This window comes from Camelina sativa, chromosome 6 (assembly GCF_030686135.1).
Source record: "Camelina sativa cultivar CO46 ecotype springtype chromosome 6, ASM3068613v1".
In the NCBI taxonomy this organism is placed as follows: domain Eukaryota; kingdom Viridiplantae; phylum Streptophyta; class Magnoliopsida; order Brassicales; family Brassicaceae; genus Camelina; species Camelina sativa.
This window is the reverse complement of record NC_141885.1, coordinates 5032432-5058195: the sequence shown is the minus strand read 5'-3', so window position 1 is coordinate 5058195 and position 25764 is coordinate 5032432. Positions and strand designations below refer to the sequence as shown.

Below are 25764 nucleotides of genomic sequence, written 5' to 3'. Positions count from 1 at the left end.
ATTGAGATGAATCCTTAGGGACAAGAAGGGAGATGTAAGAAGGTTTGGTTCCGAAGCATATATCTTTCACTGTTATTTAGACCCTGAATCCAAAAAAGATATGTACATCAATCACTGATGTAAAACATTTGTTCTTTCTCTTTGTTTTCTTATCATCTTTTGCACTATCCCGTTGTGGAACAAAATGCATGTTCTTTTTGTATTAAAAATAGAGTTGGTATTATTGAGTTTATAAAAAAAAATATAATAAAGACTAGACAATACTCTATCTGGGTGCATAAATAATAAATACTATCTCAATCGGTTTTTGAAGTACTTCAGATTCAAACTACATAACCCTAACATAGCTTAAACTCTTCGATCCTAATCATACAAGTATTGTTGTTACCTGCATTTCCAAAAATGAGTTCATACAAGGAAATAGGTTGTTGCCTGAATTTCCAATAATGATTTCTATGAGGAAAATTCTTCGATCCTAATCATACCAGTATGCTTTGGAAAATTAGATAGGCTAAACTACTAATTAAAGCCATTTGCTATTTGACTTTGAAACCCTGAAAATGAATTGTTGCTTTATACGACTTCAAAATGTTACAATGTTAAGACTTATTTCTCTGCGGCATAATTCATCAAAAGCGGAATTCTCTTTGAATTCGACGATGTGACTACATTAGTTTCGATATTAGCCTTCTCCTCCTTTGCTTTTCCCCACATAACCGTATAGAAACCGATCGTAATCAATGTTCCACCGATCACACTGCCAAATAAATACAAAGAAGAAACTGAAAGTGAATATCCAAAATGAAAAATTAGGTAATCCATATTTTGAGAGTTAGCACTTCTTTTTCACCGTCCGAGATAGAGAGAATCGCCTAGAAATATCGCTCCTAGTACCACCGCGGTTAATATAGCTAATGGCCTGAACATTGCTAGGAACACTGGCCCCTTATGTCGCACTGTCCATGACTCAACAACATAGCCCGTCGAATTTACCATCCCCTGATATTACATTTACACAAATCTTAACTCAATAAGATGATCTTGGAATTATTTAAAACTATAGAGACTTTTCATACCGTTGCAACGATGCATATCAACATAATTTTCGATCTCATAATCCATGTGCTAGGATTGTTCTTTTCAGCGAATAAACTAACACTGAAACGCATACATTGTGGGAAAGTGCCAAAGCAAATTCTGATGGATACTCCCTCATTATATGCGTCTACACCACCAAAAATGTTAAGAGATATAAAAACATTAGCTTAAGTTTCGACTGTCATACAAACAAATAGGTATAACCAAAGTATACCTGAATGATATAAGAGACCGCAATGAGAGTGTACTCAAGTGCCAAAAGTCCTCCACCGGTGACCCAATTAGTATTCGACAGTGATGATGGAGGCGGCGTAAGAGGCTGAGGAAGATAAATGAATGGTTGAGATGTGGTGAAGATGATGGGACCATGGTATAGAGTGGCCACAAGTGCACCCACTATCGAAACTATTGTGCCAACTACTTTGGCTACACTGCTATTTTTCCTCATCGATACCTTCTCCATTCTTACAAATATAAACACCAAAATATAATACGACTTCAAAATTGGTTTTAAACTAGAAATATACGAAACCAACTCAAAACAAAAACAAAAATAAAATATATCTAAACCCAACAGAATAACAGAATGGTATTGAATTCTACACCAAAATACCTAACCAAAAATCCGACAAGAAATCTGATAAACCGAACCAAAATCCAAATTCGGTTTACAAGATTAGATAAAGAGATAAGATCTGACAAATCAAATCAAATTTGGTCTTGTTAGAGGGTTTGCATAGAAGAGAAAGTACCCGAAGAGAATAGCGAAGATGAAAGTGAAAGCAGGAGTGAGATTACTCATTGCTGATGCTAAAGTAGGAGAACTATATTTGATACCTGTGTATCCCAACATCAGATACACACATCTGAACAGTAACATCATATCTGATTAGTAAATTAGAACAAACACAAATCTTGATTTAAGATTAAAGATTGAAACAGAGAGACCAAGAACTTACCCAAGTAATCCAAGAAGTCCCATTTTACAAAGAACTGAGAACTTTAACGGTGGAAGAGATCTTGACCTGAGGTTTTTAATTTCAAGATTTTGGAGTTGGAGAATGAAGATGAAGAATCAAGATATAGAGAGACCTGTGGGTGATGAAAGGAGAAGGAAGAAGAAGAAGAGCTCCGATTCCATATGAGTATACTAAGAAGACATATGAGCTCATTCCCTTTGAACTTGCTGCTTTAAACAGAGTATTCATTCCGACGTCGGAGACAACCACCGCCACCATTGCCGTCATGATCCCGCTGTCTCTTTGACATAATCTCCCAGACATTTTTGTTGGGTTTTTTTATTGTCTTACTCTGAAACTATGTTTTGAGTTTTGACCAATTTGCGAGCCTCTTTTGATTTATTTATTTTTTGGTAACTGGAATTTGACAACTTTTCAATTCATTTGGACCACTTCATGTTCCAACATCAATATATCTCTCTCTATATACATTAAAAATGTCTAACCATTAGTTAATTAGTAACCTTAAGTAATGTTATAGTGACGAAGATTTTTAGGTTTTTTTTTATCTTTCTATATTTATTTTCTTTTGGAGATTTTTATTTTTTTTAGAATGGAATGAATACCTAAGTTTATGTAAAAACTTGCATACCTAAGTAAATTTGTATCTGATGTTGGGATACTTCGCTTTTTCCCGGCAAACCATGAGGTATATGACAGTTTGATCGTGACTACCCCAAATCTCTCTGACTTATTTGCGGAAGTGTCTATGATACACCATAAGGTCGCTTGTGGCTTGTTGCTTGTTTGCTTCAGTCTCTGATCTTTTATGGCCTATCCATCCTTTACTAATGTATGCTTTCTAAAGCTTACTGTAACCCTTTTTATGCTTGAAGCTTGTGTTAACTTTGCCCTAGAGGCTTTATTTGAATGAAATCCAAGTACTGGTTTGACCGGAAAAAAAAAAAGGAACTTTGTAAATTTGTAGGCACGAAAACCAGATGATAAGTACGTTTAATTTTTTTTTTTTTGTCAGCAGATTTAATAGATTAGTTCAAAAAGAGTCAATTTAGAAGAAAATTGTTTATAAGAGTAACATAGCGGGTATAGTATGAATATTTTGAGCTAAGAAATCTGCAACATTAGCACCATGAGAAATAAGAGAAAGAGAAAACGTAGAGAACTCCTCCATGTCGACTCGTACAAATAAACTGAAAATGTCGGGTAGTCGGAAAGAGAAAACAATATCTTCACCAGGTCTGAGCAGCCAGTAAAAAAAGCAACATCTCTATGGTCAGGACCAATCATACACTTCATCGCCCAAACTAAATCTTCAACCTCTGTATGTAAAGGAGATAAACTTCATCGTAGGTTCGCGGCTCACATAGTAGGTGGACCACCATCCAAAGCCAAGCAGTACCATTATGAGCTAGAGAAATTATCACCAGGTTTCCAAGAGCCATCCACATAACACCGGGTAATTGAGCCCCCTGCACCCCCTGAACCAACTATCAGTAAATAAATCTTACACAAAAAACATATGAACTCTATGATTATCAAATATGGTATGCTTCTAACAATCTCTATCCAATGATTTATGCCTTAGTTGTTCACAGGTTATTCCAAAGGTACGAGGAAGACGCTATGGCTTCACTAACCTTTTCGATGAGGACTTTTCTTCAGCTCAACCACGCCAGATTCCTAAGTTATGAGTAAAGATTCAAACTTTGAAGGCACGTGAACTCAAAAAAGACGTCCAGATCAAACACCTCATGGAATGTAACAAGCTCCTCCTAGGTAAGTTTACTGACCTACAACCACCTAACCACACAGTGACCACGAGCGTCGAGGTCGAGGACGATGACGAAACACAACCATAATTGTTTCAGAAATGATGTTGTAAAATGTTTGACTATGTATTGTAAAACTTTTGGATTTTATCAATGCCTGTATACATGGGTAATTTCATCTAAAATTTTAAAACTGCAAAATTAATTGAAAATCATCTACAAATGATTATGAAAAATTGAAAAATGAATCAGACTTGTTCCTACCAACATTTACAGGCGCATAAAATGGAGTTTTAATTTTTTGAAGGATAATAGAATGAATATTTCGTAGGGAAAGAGAATGAAATTTTTGAAGGAAATGAGAAGGAACATTTCGAAAGAAAACACACAGGAAATGTTTAGAAGGAAACTCGAAGAAAATATTTTCCTACGAAAATACAGAAGGAAAATGGTCAGTATTGCCCTTCATCGTTCCTTCCAATAAACCTTCAAAATTTTCTCCATTCATGATCTCCTACGAGCGATTTCCCCCAATATTTTTCATAGAAAATTGGTAAGAATCACGTGTTTCCTTCCATTTTATCTCAAAATCTGCGGTAAAAAATCTAATGAATTGATTCTTCTTTGTTATTTTTTTAACGAAAAACCATTATCTGCCATTATTCTATTTTAATGATTTATTAACTAAAATATTTTGTTTTTTACGGTATTTTGGATGGGCATAATTTTTCAAAAATAGCATATCAAATTTAAATGTGTTCTAAATTAAGTTGTAGATATGTGGGAATTTAAACTTTAGACTAGACAGAAGCCATTAACTTGTTTAATTTACATATTTAAGTTTATCGTATACTAAAAAGTAGTATAGTTAGCTGAGCGACAAGTATTAATTACTATTAGCGATGAAAAATCTCAAAACTTCTGCTTAGCACTAAAATTTGGGACTAAAGGTCAATCATTGAAACATGTAACTCCGAAAAAAATCTTAAATGAAGAATCAACCTTACTTAACTTTGTGAGATTCATTCTAACCTAATATCATGTAGAGGTCTAAGAAAAAAACAATTACAATGATGATTTGAAGATATCCTAAATTATGAGATATTGATTAGAAAACATTTGTTTCCTAAAAATTAAAGATCATATTTGTTTCGTCAAATAAAATTACAAAAGACATTCACATATGAATTTTCACACATATATATAGCGCGATCTTCAATGCTTGATAGTCCTTAGACATGTTCATCGTTCTTGTAACTTTCCAAGAGAGGAGCCTTCTGTGAACCCGATGGAGAGTCAAGATCAGCTTCGTTGGCCTGCTCGCGGTTAGCCTTTTTGTCATCTTCGACCACGGCCACTTCCTTAGCTTTACCCCACATCACCGTGTAAAACCCCATTGTTATTACCGTTGCCCCGATCACGCTGAGATCAACATTCAAGTACAGAAACGAAAACAAAAGCTTTTAAGCGAGCTGAGAATGAGAGTTTAATACATTAAACATTTTGCAACGATTTGGAGGTATGGTTCTAACATTACAGCGAGTTCCAAACTAATCTTGGACTAACCCGAAATTATTTATATTTAAATTCCGCAATAGTCGGAAACGCTACACAACACAACATGGCAAAACTACAAGACTTGTGTTGTGTAGTTTATAAAGTGGGGTTAATTTACCTGCCGATGTAGAGAGAATCTCTAAGGAAGATAACGCCCATTGCAACAGCTATCGCAATGGACAATGGCTTGAACATAGCAACGAATAAAGGCCCCTTGATCCGCAATGCCCATGTATGGATAGTATTGTTTATGCAAGATCCAAACAATCCCTAAAGATAGTTACAATCAACACAAAACATTTTCCTTTGGTGAAAAAATAAAACTAATTACACTCATAGGAAATTCACATTATATAATTAATGTTCTCACCGAGCAAACGATTGACACTAAGGCAATATTTGGTTTTATCTTCCATACACCCAAGTCACTCCCTTCTGTGAACAATGTAACGAGAGCAGTCCAAAAGCTCACGCCTATGCTATAAAAGCAAACAACGGTAAACTCGGCCGGATACTCTCTCATGATTTGAGTCTACCAAAAAAAAAAAAAAAAAAAAATTCAAGATTCCATAATTCTATTAGAAAACGAACAAACCATAGAGAAAAATGTATTAGATATGCATACATATATAGTTCATCAATGTCTATACCTGAACAATGTACCATAATGGAACACAGAAATACTCAACCGAGAGGAAAGCCGCGCCAAGTATCCAATTAGGGTTTGTCGACTGCGATCGCAAAGAAACTGACGGTGGCGATGAAGCAATCACCATAGGACCATTGTAAAGAGTCACTATAAACGCACCTCCAATAGAAACAACGGTTCCTAACATTTTAGCCACACTACTAGTTCTCTTGAAAGACACACTCTCCATCCTACAAAACCAACTCTCAAACTCTCAAAACATGGGGCTCTAAAGGCAATGAAGCCCAAAAAACAGTTCATGGGCCGAGGGTGATTTGGTAAATAGCTAGTGTAAAAGGAATAAGTAAAATAGGGATGTATAATGTATAAAGTTGGCACCTGAAAAGGACGGCGAGTAAGAAGGTGAAAGCTGGAGTAAGGTTGCTGATCGCAGAAGCAAGTGTTGGACTACTATAATTGATCCCTGTGTATCCCATTATGTTTGAACAGCATCTATATATTTTATCAACACGAATATTTAGAAATATAAATTTTATTTTGTCAAAATAACAAAAATAATATATATTCCGTTTTTTACGAAGATGGGAAATAGTAACACCCAGAATAAAATATTTATTTCATGAAATTGGGGGTTAGATTTTTTCAGTAAAGTTGCAGCTTTTCGAAGCAACTTTAAGCCAAATGTCTCTTTCTTACCCTACTTTGTTGTCCTCTAAACTTTGGTTAAAAAATAAATTTTCAGTAACTCTCATGCAAAATTTTCATCTCTCTTGGATCTTACCAAGACCCAAATCGGGTAATATAAATCTCAAACTCAGACTTCTAAATTAAAGAAAAAGAAAAAAAAAAAAAAAGAGAAGAAATTAGTATATAATATACCCAATCATTCCAAGAAGCACGATTTTGTAGAGAATTGAGAAATTCATCGGTGGAAGAGTTCTTGATCTGTGAAAAATTAAACAAAAACCCATTACTCAAAAGTTTCAAGAAAATATTAAAATTTCAAGATCGAGTCAAGAAAGAGAGACCAAACCTGAAGGACCAAAACAGAGAAGGTAGAAGAAGAAGAGCAGCGAGACCATAAGAGTATACGATGAAAACATGATAGCTCATGCCTTTCAAAGTAGCTGCTTTGAAGAGAGTGTTTAAACCAACGTTTGCACATTCCATTATCACCAGCGCTGTTACTGGTAACACCTCTCTCTGGAAGTATTTTACCGCCATCTTCTCTCTGACTCTTTACTACTTGTCTCTCTGTTGATATGTAGATGTGGAGATTCGAAGAAGTGAGTTTTTTTAACACTATATGTAAAGATGAGAGAAACAGAGTTTGTTCTGTTTTTTTTTTCTTTGTTTTTGGGGAAAAGAAGAAGAAAAGAAGGTGAGTGGGTGAAAGTTAGATTCAGCAATTGTATTGTGTAGTCACACACACTTGAGAAAGATGTGAAGCGGACAAAAAAAAAATTGGCCATGTAACATGCTGACATGTTATATATTTGTTTTATATGCCATAGCCATATGAATGGAATTTATTCCAGTACAACAAAAATAATATAAAAAAGATCATTTATCAGATTATTACTCAACAAATTTGTGGGTGATCAATTAAATTTTTTTTGTTGGATGTTTCATGTTCCTGGTTAAGTCTACGTTATTTGAGATTTTTTTTTTTTTTTAGAAAAATGTATTGGAGGAGACAAAATTTTGTATCTAGGTGATTTGAGTCATCGATTAAGGTTTATTAGAATTAAGGAAGACTTGATCTTCAATTGATTTTACTTAATAAAGCTTATTTCGGTTTATTTAGAGATTAGTAAAAAAATTAATCTTCTTGGAGTTTGATTGGTATCGACTAGCTACGAACCAACTATCAATTTAATGGGTTTATAAATCGATTGTTAAATAAGGTTAATTGTGTGACGCCAAATTCTAATTATTTTTTTATCAATTTCGATTTTTTTTTAAGGTTTTTAAGCCACCGTAACAATCCGAATTACCAACAAAAACATCTTTCTAAAAGTATCACACCCTACAAAGTATCAAAGTCTCGGAGATGATACTTGACAGCAGTTTTTCAGGTCAGCAAGGAGCCATTGGTAGACCTTGCTCCACTTTCATAGATTCGAGATCCTCATTTTTTTGTGCTATAAATGTTAGACCAAATTTTATTCAAACACCTATATTCTAATGTAATACCAAGTTATTCTAAAGTGTCCATAAGATGGTATCTTCTTTTTGTCAAGTTAATAAAATCCTATCATAATCACAAAAAGGCTGCAAAGTCCTAACTAATTTTTCTATATAGAATAAATCAATGCCAAAACACATGGTTTAGGCCATTCATATAATGGAAGCATGCATCTTCCACACGCCATCACATTAAAACCTAATTATCTCATTTATAATTAACATAATCAAATATATAAAGTTTCATGCATTTATGTAGGATTCAACACCTAACTAAAAAAATGGACATTTTCTCACTTTTTAAAAATACTCTTTCATTTTTTCCATTTCCAAAAATATCTTAGATATATATATATATATATATATATATAAGATGATTAAATTTGAAGCTCTAACACCAAATATTAATCTTACCCCTTCAAAATTATATTTTAAATGTAAAATAGAAAATCCAAACTTAAAAAAAAATTAAATTAATTTAACATACTTTAATTATGTAAAAAAAACAAAAATGAAAAAAAAATGAATATTTTTGAAAAAAAAATGAATATTTTTGAAAAAAATATCTCAAAAGGGTCATTTATAACAAATAATTATAAATTAAATTACAATATACAAAAATTAATCGATTATATTTGGACACGTGGAAACTGAAATACTAGATTCTTGATTTTTATTTTGTTTTATGTAAAAGAAAGAAATTTTATGTTATTCACAAATAAGTTCTAGTGATCTATATATCTCATATATTTGCGAAATTAAATTGTCTTCACGAGAGACCACTTCTAATGAAGTTTTACTTGAAATAATTATATTATATCCAACATATTAAATTGTGATTGACTGTTCCTAATGAGGATTACATATCAACAAAAAAAAAAGGAAAAAAAAATGTGATTGAATGAATCATAATAAGAAATTGGGGTATGACTTTGGATAACATATGCTGGCGTGGTTTTCTAAAACATCGATACATGAATTTGGGGATATGACTTTTACGTCAGTCATATAGGAAAATTACAAAATCTAAAGCGATAATTATAGTAGTAGGCGACGTGATGCGCTTGTGTGTATGTATTAAGTAACTTGGATAGGAAAACTATACGGTGTAAAAAAATCAAATATATGACAAGAGATTGAGTCCTACAAGTAAATTATAAGTATAAGAAACCTTTATTTATTAGATAATAGAAAACGACATCGAATATATATATATAACAAAATAAAGAAAACAATGCCACATTATTGTCTTTGTCACTCTTACCCGATTCGAGCCACTAGATAATAATTACTGTACAAATTTTATTTTAGTTCGATTTCAATGTCAGTAATTATTTAACATTTGTACCATATATTGCTAAATAATATAAACACATGTACAATTCTCAGAAGACAAAACAAGGCTACTAAAGATAATACTGGTCAATGATTGTTATGATGATGATGACATAACGAAGTAGAGAAAGCGTAGTAGCATTGTCAAAGAAGCAGTCTCTACAAAACATAGAGAAAGAAAAGAAAAAATGGAAAAACCTAATGGGAAAATTAAACTAATAGACAGTGTTTTAGAAACTATCCATGATCCGATGAGGAACAGGAGAGTTAATGACCTGTAAGATCTGAACAATCTCAGCCATTGTAGGCCGATTTGATGGTATCTGAGAGGTACAGACAAGAGCAAGTTTCAGAACAGGTAACACTTCATCTTCAGAGTATTGTTCCTCCATAACTGGATCAATACATTCAAGCACATTCCCTTGTTCTAAGAGAACTCGGACATGGTCGCTAAGTATCACAAAGCTGTCTTCACCGTACTCCACTGGTCTTCGACCGGTCACTAGTTCGAGTATCAAAACCCCGAACCCGTAAACATCGCATTTCTCGTTGACTCTTAAGTTCTGACACTCTAACTCAGGCGCTACGTAACCTAAAGCGTTTTGAAACCTGTTGTTGTTCATCGTGTTCCCGTCTTGTGTAGTTAGAAGACGAGATAGTCCGAAATCCGAGATTTTCGGGTTGTTCTTTTCGTCGAGGAGGATGTTGGTTGGTTTCAGGTTGAAGTGGATGGTTGCTGGACGGCATGTGTGGTGGAGATAAGCGAGTCCTTTGGCTGTACCGAGGATGATTCTGTATCTTACGTCCCAAGAAAGAGGTGGTGTTGAGGGTTCTCGTTCGTGTAACTTGGACTGCAAGTTTCCGTTAGGGATGTATTCTGATACCAGAAGATGCAACTCCGGTGTCCAGAAATACCCTTTGATCGATACTAGATTTGGATGCTTCGCTTTCGCCAATATCCGAACTTCGCGATCAAAATCTTCTAGGTTTTGAAGATTCGGCGACGGGACAAGTTTCTTAACAGCCAAGTTTCTCCCCTGTTCTCCCAAAGGTGCCTTGTAGACTGTTCCAAAAACCCCTTCACCGATTCTTGAAGCTTTGTTCAGAAGAGACTCCGGGTTTCTCTCGAACTCTTGAGACGAAGACGACGAACGCGACGTTCTTGAGTTTAACAAAACAAGTTTACCCATCACTAAGCTTCTTCCTGATTTCGAAGACCCCGAGAAAATGCTCTCCAACGCGTTGTCTACAAACGCAAGCCGCCTTCTCACAGACGCGTTAAGCAGCGTTATGATTATGATCCCAGCGAAAATGAGTATAGCAGCTGATATTGCTACAATCACTGAAACACTAAGGAACATTCCACGGTGGAACTTTCCAGAACCATTGCTCGCTTGGTTTCCTTGCATATTGTTCCCTTTCCCATAGGAGTTTGGATCAATGACAAGAGGCTTTGGAACATTCAGTGTGCAAGGTCCTCTCAACAACGGTGAACAAATACCTAGGTTTCCTTGAATAGCACTCTGGTCTAAGCTTTGGAACACACCTCCAAACGGTAACCTTCCGATGAATCGGTTAAACGAAACGTTAACCAATAACAGATTCTGTAATTCCCCAAGCTCTTTTGGTATCTCCCCGGTAAGCTTGTTTGCCTCTAGCTTTAGAATCTTGAGCTCTTGTAAGTTTGAAAGGGATTTAGGAATAGGACCGGTAAGATTGTTATGAGACAAACTCCTACAACAAGAAACTTGTAATTAATATTGGAAAAACATTTTGCAAATAAGCAAAAAAACAGATATACGAAAAAGAGACTTACAGCAATTTGAGAGAAGAGCAGTTTCCAATTCCTTCCGGTATAGAACCGGTTAGTGAGTTACCATCTAACTGAAGGATCTGAAGACTCTGAGACTCACATATATCAACTGGAACAGAACCAATCAGCGCACTGTTCCTAAGATCCAAGACTGTTAGGTTCTGTAGAAACTCGATCTCAGGAGGAACTCTTGTGTTGAAATGGTTCCATGACAGATTGAGGTACTTCATGTGAATGAAAAGACCTACCTCACCAGGTATGTTCCCAGTGAGTTTGTTACGTGAAAGGTCGAGCCTTACGAGTGACTCAAATAACCTACTCGAGCCTCTCGGGATCGAGCCAGTGAAACCGTTACCCGAAAAATCCATTTCTTGAAGACCAAGATCAAACAAACCATCAGGAATGTTACCAACAAAGCCATTCCCTTTGAGCTGAACAATCATAAGCTCATTGCAAGATTCCAAAGACTCCGGTAGCTCTCCGGAGAGTTTGTTCTTAGACAAGATTAGATCCTTTAGAGATCTCAAGTTACCTATTGTAGAAGGAAGCTCCCCTGTTAACTCATTGCTGGAGAAATCCACGTGTACTAAACTGGTCATGTCACTGATCCATACCGGGAAATCACCAGAGAGAAGATTGTTTGATAAATCGAAGTGGTTTAAAGATCTCAGCCTCTGAAGTGTTCTTGGAAGCTCACCAGAGAAAAGATTGAAACTTAGGTCAACTCTGTTTAAATGAGGACAGAGTCCAATATCTGAAGGCAATGGTCCTTGGAACTGATTCCTCTGTAATTGCAACCATTTCAAGTTATGTAGAGAGAGTATCCCTAAAGGTACCGATCCATAAAGAGAATTAAACGATAGATCTAAGACTCTTAATCTCTCAAGCTTCCATATCCCTGAGACGAAACTAGGGTTACCCGTAAAACGGTTTCTTGAGAGGTTGAGACTGTTCAAAACAGAGCATCGAAACAGAGTACTTGGGATTTGACCTTCGAGGTGGTTGTGTGACAGAGAGAGGTACCTAAGAGAGGAACAGTTGTTGAAGAAGTCATCAGAGAGTGTACCGGAGAAGGAGTTTCCGGTTAAGTCGAGGTGTTGTAACGAGCTAATTGATCCAAGAGAAGATGGGATTTGACCGGAGAGGTTGTTGTGGCTAAGATCTAGCTTTCGGAGATTGTTGTTAGTTGAGAGAGCGTTGATGTTTCCTGTGAAGTTGTTGTTGGAGAGTGAGAGTACTTTTAGATGCTGAAGCTTTTGGATTCCACGGCCGATTTTTCCGGTTAAGGCTAAACCGTCGAGGGTAAGATCAGTGACTCGAGATGTTTTGGGATTGCATTTGACGTAGCTCCATGAACAAGGAGAATTATCGTCTTCGTTCCATGACTCAAGGTGTGAAGATGGGTCGTTCAGGTCTGATTTGAAGACGATGAGTCCTAGAACGTCGTCGTTTAGTTGGATTGAGTCAATCTCACCATTGATGAGTGAGACCATCATCAATGTCGTTGCGAGAAACAGAGTGAATGAGATCATGTTTCTTCTCTTACCGCCCATTTGTGATGTTTCTCTCTTGATGGGTAGAGAGATAAAACTTAATTTGTATAGGAGGAGAGAGAGAGAGAGAGAGATGGATGAGAGAGTTATTATGACATTTTTATGAAAGAGAGAGAAAAAGAGAATGGAGTTGAGTTTTGTGCCAATGAGATGAAACTCGAAGTGTTAGTGAGTGTAAGATTCTGAAGTTGGCTACATGACAACAACTAGATCGAGTTTACATATGAATATATGATCACTATGGCTAAATGGACCACATGGTCTTTATTCGGTTTAACCAAAAATGTCCGGTTTAGTCGATTATCTTAAATTAGATGTGTCTTCTTTACTTGTTAAATACATAAATGATGATGATAAGCCATACCATTAACTAACAACATGTTACTAAGTTTTAGGAACTCATCTCCATTTAGGGTCATATATAAATTCGTTTGACTCAGAAAGGAATAATATGTAATTGTAAAGGTCTAAATTTTGATGTTTACAACCCTCCATATAATATCAGGGTCTTGGCAAGTGTGTATTATCCAATAGATATAAGTGTGTAGTCTAGATCATAAAATAAATATCATTGGACTACAACCATATCTAGCCCCGACTTGTACGTAATAATAGAGTAAAAAGTTATATCACAAGAAAGGGAAAGAGATGAGATGAAAAAAGATATGGTCAATAGAAGGATAGAGACCTATGAAAATGGGAATCCTAATAAAATATGATAATTAAAAAGAAAAAAAAATAAAAAGGAAAGAAGAAAAGAACAAAAATAGGGTTTGGTGCCATTAGAACAAGAAAGACTCGTGACTGACAAAGTTATGTGTAAAATCCACCGCACAATTAGCTTATCTGTCTTTTTGTCCCGACATCTCTCTCTCCTCCCCGCCTCTCAATTTATTTTAGATTCAAATTACAAACTTAAACTAAGCTTTTTTAAGATTATAAGTTTATAACCCTTATTACTAAAGGAGATTGAAATGTTTCTTGGTTAGAGACATTGTTTTTAAAAACACAATTGACTATGATTTGAGTTCGTATTTAGTTTGGGTACATGTTTTTTTTTTAGACTTATTAATGGAGATAAGCTAAAAGTATAATATTTGTAGAAAAACGTTATTGGAATCAGTATAAATAATATTTATAGATAACCAATATACTTTTGTTCTTATAAGCCTTTTTGGTTTCACTGAAATCAAGTTAAGAAATGATGAATCTAATGGCTAAGAATATTATGTGGAATATTTCTTCTATTTGTTACATTATTATTGAAATATACCTTATTATGTATTATCCTAACGATCTATCTTAAAATTCACAACTAAAAAAAAAAACTCATTTTAATTTTTTCAAGGTTAACAATTTTTAGATGACTATTTATATAGTAGATATTTATATCCGTACCACAAAGAATTATATATGATAAACATGTATACTACTAGCATCACAAGAATTCACGATAAATTGTCTACATGCACCACACTTATGATCGAGCGATTTACACGAAATTATTAAAGTAATGATGAACGATTTGCTTGCAAAAGATTAGAGATTTTCATTAAGTTTGTGAAGAATTAAGCCTTTATCTGTCACTAGTGGAGTATAGTTTTAATCAGCCTGGTTTTAACGACATTTTTAAAAAACCTCATAGTTATTTTACCAAAATATGACTTTGGAATTGGTTATATCTTAAGGAAATTTCAATAGCTTATACGAATACGACTTAAAAATGCAGGAATTCAGATACTAGCTCAAAAAAAAAAAAAAAAAAAAAAGCATTCTCAATTTAGTCAAAGCAAATTTACAAGAAATATGTATTTTCAGTGATGTGAAGTGATAAATGTCTAGACAGTAGACACACATCAATTATTAAAAGGTATATATCCAATCGCATTCTTTTGTAATTTTGTTCGTCATTTTGATTTCTATATATAATATCATTCAATTCTAATTTGTTTGTGTTTTTTTCATCATCACATCGTTGCATGAGATATGGAAGATTTGATCAAGCTGGTGTCTGATGTTTGGGAACGGAGCATGTTCCCAAATCTTGGTCGTTTTTCAATAATTATTTCTTACCCATATTTCAAGATATTCTTCTTGCCAGCCACAATATTGCAACAAAACAGAACTCAATCACACGAATGTTAAAATTTTAAATTTGAATTTTGGTTTGACTCAGTATATTTTTGGTTTTAAAAAACGGGTAACTAATAACCAATTCCAAACTAATAATAACTAATTTAAAATTAAGCCGTAGTGAACTGATTACTATACCGATTTCAAACCAAAAATCCAGTTTGGTTCAATTCAGACAAACCGGTTCAGGTCAAAACGTGCCATTTTCTTGGCAAGAGCTTTACTTGACTTGTTTTGCAAATTATTCTGCGTCGAACTTGACATTTTGTTTTTCCTACAAAAACCACACAAAGATTAAAAAACATTTAAATCAGTTTTTTTTTACCTATATATGTATACAAGATCCGCCACAAACAAACTACCAAATCTACCGAAATAGGTTGAATATAAGGCGGAGGTAAATTAGGGGCAAAAGAAAAAAGAAAAAACATGATGAATATATATTTATTTCCATCGGAGAAGGAAGGCAGTGTGAAAGAAACAAGGGATCCATCGATATGATGCATGAGAAATCCAAGGACTACTTAATTAGGACATTCGGAGAGAGATAAGAAAACATCGATACATACATCAGCCGTGACCGTCGTGTAGAAGCGGAGAACAAACGACTTGGAGAAATTTACACAACCAACGAGCAAAAAGTAGTTGCCTGAGAATAAATAAACCCTAATTAAACGAAACTTGTGTCTTAAGTTTTCGAAAGGGCCTCTAATGTCGGTCCATGCTAACTCGTTAATAAGTAGTTTTCTATAAATTCCTGGTATAAAATAGTTCTTTTTTGAGAAAGACAGGTAATGTTAAGGTATGATGATGATGTTTATTCAATTCCAAGGAATACATAAGCATTAAGCAAATCAAAGCACACGCTCATGATTTGTTTGCCTTTTATTAGATGAAAGTTTAGGCGTTACTTAGAATAAGATCTAGAAAGCTGAACCTTGCCAAAAAAAAAAAAAAAAAAAAAAACAACAAAATTATACACAAAAACAAGGAATTTGTTTGCCTTAGAGAGCGATATTTAATGTAAGAACCTTTAGCATCTCAAGAAAACAATGGTTCTTTTGCATTGCTTGTTTTGATGATAATGGAAACAACAGTGGGGACTGGGGACTAACAATCGATTCTCTTAGCATTAGCGTTGATCTTCAAATCATAATAGTACTAGGATGTCAAAGTTTCGTTGTTCACACGATTTCTTTTTAATCAGGTTTACCCTCTTGTTCGATTAGAGGCGTAGTAATGTAGGTAAAAATAAGTTAAAAGTTTAATTAGGTTTTATAAAGAAAAAAAAATTTCTTATAGGTGGGAATTTGAGAGCCGAAAAAATAATGTATAAAAGTTGAAAAAGCAACATGTACATGAAGGTAAATAGTCCGGTGGTTTGTGGGCTTCGGAGAGCAGTGAGGTCTGAAGTCTCTCTTCGTCGAGCTACAGTGGTGGGGTTTAGGTTCTTCTTCAAATCTCACCTCTCATACCAACCACGGCGGTGTTCTGCAGCAAGGGGTGGAGTCGTTTTGTTTTTTTTCAGTCCGACCAAGGTGTGGTGTATATCTCAGTAACTTGACGGAAGTGATGTTGTCACTTTGAACTTGTACTGTGAGATGATGAATGCTATTCTGGGCTCCAATTTCAAATCTTTAGATGATTAGCATTCTGGTTTTTGTATAGTTAGTTCGGAGAACCATCATTTTCGCCGGTTATTATAGCTTCATGACTCTTGGTTGGGTCAGTCGGATGTATTGTCCGTTTTAGGTTTAAGACCGGAACAGTGAAAACCGGAGAGACCAAGCTTTTCTAATGATGCACCTCTTGGTGTTGAAGCTATTGAGACAAGCTCTACACGTCGATCATGAGGATTTCTTAGCTGGGATTTGATCTGTTTTCAGTATTGGTTAGGTCTTCTCTGTGTAAGTATTTGTTTTCGTGTCATTAAGTTAATTTAGGTGGTTTAAGAGATAATTTCACATCGAATCGTGGTGTGTTATCTATCTAACTGTGGTTAAAAAATGCAATGGTTTTCGATTAGGTAGCGTTGGATCCGCTAGTGTTTCAGGGTTGTACTTGATCAACCATTGCATTTGTTTTGGTCTAAGTCTATATAGGTGAATGTAATGTGCCCTTTGATTTGGTTGTAACAATTGGGTTAATGAAAAGTTGATGTTGAACCAAAAAAATAAAAAAAATAAAAAAAATAGTCCGGCAACCCTTTTCCTACTAAAACAAAAGTTGTAGCTTCAAAGATTTATATATTCACATTGTTAACTTTGCCAAACGTTTTTACTTCCTACTTAACGATGATATACTATTGAGTTGTTCAGCTCTTCCTTTTCTTTCTCTTCAAGAAAGGCATAGCATTTAATCCACCAACTGAAGAAGAATTCCCAAAATCAATCTCAACATTTTTCTCCAATGATGATTCATTATCTTCTTCATTTCGACGTTTACCTTTCTTTTGTCCTTCTTCACTCTCCATATTTAACATCTCTACATCATCCTCCATTGCATCTTCCTCTGCTGTTTCATCTTCATCTACACAGAATCCGCCACCAATCACTCTGTAATCATCGGTAGCTTTATCTTCCAAATGAGCATCTCCAGTCTCATCCGCTTCATCTGCACAGAATCCACCTCCCGTTTGAATATAATCTTCAGAAGGACAATTGTTGATTGATGCATCATCGATGGTTGTTTCTGCAGAGACATTTCCTATTCCGCCTTGGCCATCATCTTCCAAATTCTCATTAAGGGATCCTCCATGGCTTCTTGACTCCTCCAGTTCATCATCTTCTTTTGCATTGTACTTCACAGGGTTCCGAGATTGGGTTGACTGGGGAAATGACAGATAACAAAAGTGAACCCACAACATAATCAACTACAACAAGTAACATTTGTTCCATTATCAGAAAGATAAATTAAGGCTTACCCTTCGCACTTTTTGAAGATTGCCTGGTTTTGCCGGCAACTCTACTACCTTGTCATCATCATCAGAGGTGTCTTCTGATAGCTCAAGGATATCTTTTTGGACTCTTCCTCTACCTCGTCCTCTTTTCTGGGCTCTGCCTCTGCTTCTGCCTCCACTACTAGATGGTTTTTCTAAGCACTTCCTTTTGTTTTTCACTTTCTCATTGGCTTTAGGTGAGTCTTTATCTGAAGTGTTGTTATCTTCAGTTTCTTGAGGAGCAACTCTTTTCTTATTTCGTTTCCTTGGACCTTCCTGGAGAGTATGACTCGCCACTTCTGAAGATAGACCTCCGCCAATTCCTTTGACAGCTTTGTTGATTCTTTTACTACGGATCTTTGCAAATCTTTCATTAAAGGAATAGAAAGCTTCTATCCGAAGTTGCGTCTTTGTGGAGAAAAAGAAAAAAGTAAAATTGTCAGATTCTGTTCATATTACCAATCATATGCATATTGAAGATAAGAGATCAAATGTAGATGAAGACCTCGCGCTTTTCATACTCCTTCAAAACTGGTAGTAGTAGATCCTCTGTTTTCTTGCCGTTCCAACCAAACTTTTCCCAGCATAGCCTTCACAAAAAAGTGATACTACAGAATCAGAACTCAGGACATTGTTTCATATATTCGAAGTAGTTTATTACAGAAACCGAGCCCATCAGACAAATCATGAAAAAAATTGTGCTTCTGCTTCAGATTCATTGAAACCTTTATCACGCCCTAAGTGGCTTCACAAATATAAAGTCTAAGCTATGCTATATTGTTTGAAGGAAACTAGATAGAAGACGGAATTAGTATTAGTTCGCAAACCTGGTACTAACAAAGGATGATCATATTCAAACCCAATATTGATAAAATGTTAAGTTAAAAATGACTTACTTTCTAAGAACTGAAAGATCAGGCTTGCCCCACGAGAAAATTTCAGTCGACCGATCGACTTGTGGGTTTAAGTAGGCTGAAATAACAGCCTCACTAGGGAAAGTTGTTGGAATATTCCAGTTCTTGCTTACCTTTCTCTGTAAATATGAAATGGTAAATCAAATTAGTAAAGATTTTGTCAATTTGGACCAATAAATTAAACATTAAAGTTCAGTTAAAAGAGTAATACATGTTTATCCATGAAGATTTGCTTGATTTCTTCAGTGTCATCAGTCGAGGCACCTGCAGTGATTCCTTTATTATCTACAGAGCCAGACCCACGCTTCTTTACCTTCGAACCTGTTTTTGCATCAGTCTTTCCTAAAATGGTAGGATCAGGTGATTCAACCCATTCACGAAATTTCTGAAGCCCATCCTCCTCGGGAAAAGCAGTCACAACTTCAATAGCATTGACAATACCAATACCACTGCATGTCAAAACAATATGATATCAGTTACATATAGAACCGGACTTTGACTCTATGCAGTTAAAAGTTAAACCTATACTAACCTGATTCCTTCTGTGTAATCACTTCCTAGGAGCATTGCCATGCGGATTATTTTATCTCTGCTCAAGCCTAGCTCCTTCTCAATGTCCTGAAAATTAAAAGAGGTTAGAGACGAAATCACCAGACATATGAAAACTCGAATGTATGCAAAATGTAAGTTCAAACAGATCAACAGAGACAAATATATCAACTTACTTACTACCGAAACGATGTATCAACTTATTCCGGATAAAGGCAAATCTATAACTTAATAACGAAAAAGTAACAATCATAGGAAGCAGAAGTGCTAAGATGCTATAAAAAAGACAAGCCGCAGATAGTATGAAAGCTTATGTGAAACTGAAGAAGAAAATAAACTCATCGCAGCAAAAATAAACTGATCTCATTTCTCAAATGCACATGTATGAAAACAGAGTTTAGGGAAGGATATGCACACCTTCATAAAATATGTCTCCACATATTTGCGATCATCAAAAATATTTTTGTACACGCTCCTTGCTCCAAATAAGAATACATCAGAATCGTCAGTGACAATGCCATCAACAAGGTCTAATTGTTCCATAAATGCACACTGTGCCTCTGCTTCCATGGGAGCTATGATGTATGGTATGCCAAAAATTTGGAGTAGCTCCTAAGGAAATTCAAAATCGACAAAAGCATGATGAATTTGTTTTCAAATCAAACCGAACAGAAACTTCGAAAGGTTTGCCAGAGGACAATTGACTCATATGTATTAAAAGACAATGGGCAAACCTGGCATTCTGCAAACATCTCACTGCTCACAGATTCAGCATTCCGCTCAAGTTTCCTCTGTTCATCCCCTAAACTTACGAATTCTTGGTCGAGAACTCGAATTTCCTCCTCTATATTTGCTTCTGAAAATTCAACAGGCACACCTTTCCCTTCTAAATCTATTGAACTGTCAATATTGAAAGTGTGCTCGTTAGAGTGATTTTCCTCTTTTCTTTCATTGTGTGAATCTATGTCATGTAGTATCCCTATTTGCGATCTGATGACATCACGAGAAGGGTCCCCAAATTTAGTGACAGGACTCTGGAATTTGCGTCTACTATAATCTCCCGTATCATCCATCATGATAGATGAGTCACCGTCAGCATTACCTTTTTCGACACCACCGCAAATAGCTGTGTCACCAAGAAAACCAGTTCTCTCCTCATCAGCTATGGGCATAGCAGACACTTTGACAGATTCTCCACCAAAACTTTCAGAACCTTCTTCATTGTGCTGTTTAGCCATGGTGGACAGCATGCGGCTTTGACTAGCAGCATTAAATGCTTTCTCGGGTGAGATAACTGACCCTACCTTTGGCAATTCATTTCTCATATCACGGCTAAAGTTATTAGAACCAGAAGAAGAGTGTGTGCCAAACTGTTTGGTTATCTCTTTCTGACCATCTGGACTCTCCGCTACAAAAGTGTTGGACAGCTCATTTATAGCACCACTGGTTTTCAAGTCTGTTATTTCGTCAAGAAATCCCTCTTGTTCAGCATCACCAACGGTTTCCCTAAAGCAAAGACTATCTTGGCTTGGCTTGTCAACATGGTTTACCCTTGCTGATTGATTTTCTTCAAGAAGGATATCCCCAGAATCCTTATCATGTAATTCAAGAAGGCTTTTCTTGATAGCCTCCTGCAGATCAGCTTCTTCCTCCAGATAGCCTTTTGTGAACTTTGTTACTGTATCATTCTCGGTGGAGTTACTGGCATATTCGAAACTACTTTCTTCCCTTGCTGCGCCGCCATCATCGATACTAATATCCTCGGGGGTATGCTGATTTATTGAATTCACTTCAAGCTTAGTGACAGAAGTATTATGTTCAACAGGCACTTCTTCCCAATCACTGTCAGAACCCCATGGTGAAGAGTCTTCTTTAGGATCATTTTCTGTAGACCTGATTGTCACCGGTCCTCCAGCTGCCAACTGAAGAAACATATCATCTTCGTCATTGAGATCTTTTCCACCACCATCATGGTCAAATGATATCTCTATTGAAGATGGATTTTGCACCATGGAATCATCATTCGGGATCTCCACGTTCATAACATCATCTTTCTCAACAGGTGAATTTTCAAGAAATTGGTCCTCAGTAGGAAAGTTCTCCCAGGCGCTGAATGTTTCGTCATTTTTTGCCACAGAACCAGAACCTGTTCTCTCCTTTTCTTTCATCAAATGTAAGTTCCTCTGGATATCACGTGTCATTTGGATTCCCATGTGTCTGTTCCTTATTCTAAAACGCCCCCTTTCATCTTTATATACTTCAATATGTTCATCAGGATTTGTAGGTTCATCCCTATCCAACTCAATGGTAGCATCTGATTTTTTCAGCGAGGAAGCATTCTTAACGGGGACTAACAAAGACTGCTGTGACGTATTCTTTTGATTTTCATCATTTCTTCCTTCTCTGGCAGACACAAGTACTCTAAATAACAAAAATATCAGTTATTTTCTACTACGAAAGAACCTTATTCTTAACTAAGACTTCAAACTGAAACTCACTCTTTATCACCAGCAAATGAAGATGAGAATATAAACTCTCTGTTGGCTTCCGAAGCTATCCTAGAAGTTTGAACTCCACCAACAGCCCTTCCACCAGCAGCTCTCTGAACTTCATTTATTTCCCGACGGAAGGCTACAGTTTTAAGGTATGCTTCTATTTGCAATTCAGAAAACTTTTCAGGGGCCTACACTCATAAACAAGATAATTAATTCCATAGTCAGTGTTCCGCGTCTCCCAATACAGAAAGATTCAAATACATAAATGGGGCTAGAATGAGCCAGTGATTTGTGTAACTCACCTTCTTGACCTTTTGGTACTTTTGCCGGTTTTCTGCCATCAATTTTTCTCTCATCTACAAGTAAAGACATTATAAAATAATCCAAAACGTCCATGAAATTCAACATGCTGCAAAGATATGGTGTAAAATTTGTTAATTACCTGACCAAGGAGATCAAGTTGCATGGATGGAGGAAGGGAAGCCAAAACAGCTGGGTCGACATTCCCATCCATTACTGGCTAGAAAGGTAGACAAAATATTATTAGCAGATGAGGATTGAGGATGGTAAAGTATCAGATAACTCCTTAATAAAGAGGAAAAAGCGAGCATAAAATTCCAAAGACATTATCATGATTCGTTTCTAAGCAATTGAAGATTTCATCCAGATATAAAGATCTCCCCTTTTCAGAAAGAGGACCAAACAAGTTGACAACTGTTGTTAATTGCTTAACTAAGACATCTTCCACTTAACCAATTTATATCCCCTGAATATAAGTGATCTGTAACTTAAGAAACAGTAAATAAAACGAGAAAGATGTAGTACAAAGACCACAGATTACCAATAAAATTTCCTCATCTTCGTCACTGTCCTCTTCCTCTGATAGGATAGCTGCAGCTGAAGTTGATGCTTTGCTGGTAAAGTTTCGTTCTTGTTCTTCTTCTTCCTCTTCTGCTGCAAGAGATGCAGCCAACCTATATTAAACCAAGACAGGAAAACACGAAATGACTACATGCAAATAAACATCTTCAATCAATATCTCAAATTCTCAATTACTCTCCTTACATCTCATCCAATTTTTCCTGATAATCTTTCCCCTGTACTGAGGAATCATGTTCAATATTACTCTTCATTTTGTTATCCAGGTCATCCCCATCCAACAAAACTCCCTTTCCCTTGGGATCATCCTTCTACGAATTACCAACAAACAAATCATAGACATTATCTAAATCTCAACAACAAAGTACTTAAAAAACACTGAACATAGAGTGACCGTAAAAGAATTGACAGATTATGGAATAGCCATAAAAATACCATGAAGAAATCAATACCATGTTTGCTACCAAGTGTTGAGTTCCGTAAACAGATTCTGTGTTCACTAAACTACGAAAGATGCAAGGCTAAGGGCATGTGGAAGCAAAGATAAACATTTAACTGGTAAGACATCACAAAAAAGCGTAAATAGATTTCCCAACTCCTGATTGCTTACCGCAATATGCATGATTGATGGCATAAAAAGGAACAAAAAGAATATCAACTATGACATACACAATTAGCATCAAGTTATTTTGAGTGTGTCAGTGCCAAAAAAAATCCTAACTAATCAACAAAAAGAAGTGGGATACTTAGTAACACAAATCACCCAAGGCAGTCCAACAACACCAACTAATGTTTTTATTTGCAGTCACTTACCGTGGACTCTTTGATGACCTCACCAACACCTTTTTCTCCAACCATAGATGCTGGAGATCTACATCAACTAAGCTTGTTAACGCAAATTCTACCAACAAAATTGAAATTTACTGTTAAAGTTAAACCAAAATTTGATAGCTTACATCTCCTCAGAAAAACTAACCCCTGCATCATCTTGCTCTGCCGAATCTCGCAACTTATCTTGCACAGAATCAGAAGACACACGTTTCTTCTCTCTATCACTATCATTCTGCTTCAGTCTTTGATTCTTAATATCTTTAGCTTGTTCCTTAAGCCTCATATCCTTAAGCTAACATCAACAAATCCCAAAAACCAAAGCAATTTACTCAAAAAAACTTGCTAAATTTTAAGCAACCACACCAATTGGAAACTAGTTAAACACAGGAAAACAAACCCGATTAAGCAGCAATTTCTCAGCGGTTTTGCGGATTTTGGTCTGAGCGTTCTCACGTTGACGACGACGAGCAATAACAGTGCGTCGTTTCAATGCCGGAGTTGCTCCGTCAAAGACGAAGATAGGTTTAGTCCTTAGGAACAAAAGCTTACAAATCCTTCGGAAAAATCCGATCAAGTGTGCGTTCTGAACCATATCTCCCTTCTCGTCACGCATCGCTTTGATAAAATGTACCATCCATATACTCGCATCTGCAACATCATCAGTTAATACCTTCGAATTCGAGGAAAGAGAAAAAAAAAAAAAAGAATTCAATTGAAGTTGGATCGTCGGAGATTGTTACCGATGGCTAATCGTTTGTTGGCTAAGGTTTCGACGGAGACGCGGCGACCTACAGGAGCGAGAAGCTCCCAAAGACCTTGCACTCCCATTTTTTTCTCAGTTTCTTAAATTTCTTTCACCGATACTTCGCCGTTGAATCTGCCGCCATCGGAAACCCTTTATATATATGCCTTGAAGATCGACGGCGGTCAAAAATTATACGGCGTCGTTTCGTGCTCTCAGGCCCGGTTTATGAGCTAACTAAACCGGTTCAATATTGGCCGTACTAAAAAAATCTACCAACCGTTGGTTGTGTTTTTCTCCATGTAGGCCCAAATTTTTTTTTTTTGTCAACTGAGTTTTATTTATTATTGATAGAAGAAGCCTATCACCCAAATCCTTCAACAAACCGTATCCAGTGGACTTTGAAGAATAAAGCCCACAAAATAGATCCAAGATAAAACCCTCCGAGAAGGGAAAAGAGAGAGCAAAACAAACTCTTCAGCTCACATGACGCGTCAAAAGGAAAAAGATACGTGTTGATTACACAATCTTCGCTGCAAAAGACTCTAACTTCCGATGAATTTTAGATCTTCAATGTAGGCCCAAATCTTAAGGCATTGGTTAAGTGGAAATACATGTATATATATAGTTTATTATTTTGTGATGTTGTATATATATTTTCAAATTAGAAAAACTGTCAAAGAAATCATCAACTTTCAAATTTGGTTGAAAAAAGTACCAAATATTCTCTTATTAGCCTTAAATCATCAGTTTTGGTTGATATAATATTTTTAATAATAAATTGTACAAAAAAAAATATAACATTTTCAGTCACTCTTGTACATTACATGTTGACACTGCAGCTAAAAACAAAGAAGAATTATGAGTTGCAATTGAAGATTTTGCACTAGTTACTATTTTATATTGCAAGCTAGGAAGGCAAACCTCTCTAATAGCTAGTAGCATAAAGGCTAAAAGAAAAATAGCAGACCTTTTTAGTAACCAGGATGATGATGACATTCGGAACTCCTTTCTTCTGGAAGGGGGAGATATCCACACCATAATCCATTATTAGCAAACCAACTAGCAAGAAAGTCAGAGATCTTTTGAAACTGTTTAGAGTGGGTGTTATAATACTGGTTGAATGAATCATTTGTCTAATTAGTGATTCTTTTAAGGCATTTATCAGACACAAGATAGAACGGATGTTGGGTGATGAAGAAGTGTTTTTGAAACGTCCATAGAGACGAGAATCTTTTCTCTTTACTGTTCAAAACGTACAATCAAAAATTCATTTTCATTACCCTATACAATCATCAATTGCAGTGCAAGGGTTTGCACATGCCATGTTGCTTATAACCTT

At 35.8% G+C, this 25764-nt stretch overlaps 3 protein-coding genes, 1 long non-coding RNA gene and 2 pseudogenes across 6 annotated transcripts; all 6 read right to left on the bottom strand.

Annotated features, from left to right (window-relative positions):
- Window positions 1–520: 520 nt before the first annotated feature.
- Window positions 521–1964, bottom strand: LOC147942289 (WAT1-related protein At3g28060-like; annotated as a pseudogene). The gene is made up of 5 exons (XR_015560404.1): window positions 1851–1964; window positions 1313–1562; window positions 1077–1225; window positions 840–999; window positions 521–757 (listed from the first exon to the last, which is right to left on the bottom strand). The product of XR_015560404.1 is annotated as a WAT1-related protein At3g28060-like (transcript).
- On the bottom strand, window positions 1802–2381 carry LOC104790458 (WAT1-related protein At5g40210 pseudogene; annotated as a pseudogene).
- A 744-nt stretch (window positions 2382–3125) lies between these two features.
- Window positions 3126–4458, bottom strand: LOC147942288 (uncharacterized). The gene is made up of 2 exons (XR_015560405.1): window positions 3716–4458; window positions 3126–3556 (listed from the first exon to the last, which is right to left on the bottom strand). It is a non-coding gene; the product is annotated as an uncharacterized LOC147942288 (long non-coding RNA).
- Window positions 4459–4921: 463 nt separating this feature from the next.
- Window positions 4922–7774, bottom strand: LOC104790456 (WAT1-related protein At3g28050). Its single transcript, XM_010516216.3, has 7 exons — window positions 7087–7774; window positions 6933–6998; window positions 6432–6545; window positions 6055–6283; window positions 5775–5936; window positions 5523–5674; window positions 4922–5269 (listed from the first exon to the last, which is right to left on the bottom strand). The coding sequence occupies exons 1-7, from the start codon at window positions 7275–7277 to the stop codon at window positions 5080–5082; spliced, it is 1104 nt and encodes a 367-aa protein (XP_010514518.1). The 5' UTR covers window positions 7278–7774; the 3' UTR covers window positions 4922–5079.
- A 1923-nt stretch (window positions 7775–9697) lies between these two features.
- Window positions 9698–13162, bottom strand: LOC104790455 (probably inactive leucine-rich repeat receptor-like protein kinase At3g28040). Its single transcript, XM_010516215.3, has 2 exons — window positions 11392–13162; window positions 9698–11309 (listed from the first exon to the last, which is right to left on the bottom strand). Exons 1-2 carry the CDS (start codon window positions 12939–12941, stop codon window positions 9806–9808), a joined length of 3054 nt encoding a protein of 1017 aa, XP_010514517.1. The 5' UTR covers window positions 12942–13162; the 3' UTR covers window positions 9698–9805.
- A 4104-nt stretch (window positions 13163–17266) lies between these two features.
- Window positions 17267–25712, bottom strand: LOC104698711 (DNA repair protein UVH3). Of its 2 annotated transcripts, none has more exons than XM_087455915.1 (17): window positions 24421–25712; window positions 24078–24328; window positions 23806–23972; window positions 23663–23720; window positions 23036–23160; window positions 22812–22944; window positions 22413–22490; window positions 22273–22326; window positions 21974–22158; window positions 20210–21896; window positions 19893–20087; window positions 19459–19544; window positions 19138–19375; window positions 18909–19045; window positions 18518–18602; window positions 17998–18420; window positions 17267–17901 (listed from the first exon to the last, which is right to left on the bottom strand). In XM_087455915.1, the coding sequence occupies exons 1-17, from the start codon at window positions 24506–24508 to the stop codon at window positions 17389–17391; spliced, it is 4503 nt and encodes a 1500-aa protein (XP_087312041.1). In that variant the 5' UTR covers window positions 24509–25712; the 3' UTR covers window positions 17267–17388. The 2 variants fall into 2 exon arrangements, with proteins under 2 accessions (XP_087312041.1, XP_087312042.1); XM_087455916.1 differs by having other exon boundaries at window positions 22413–22486; window positions 24421–25599.
- Window positions 25713–25764: the final 52 nt, after the last annotated feature.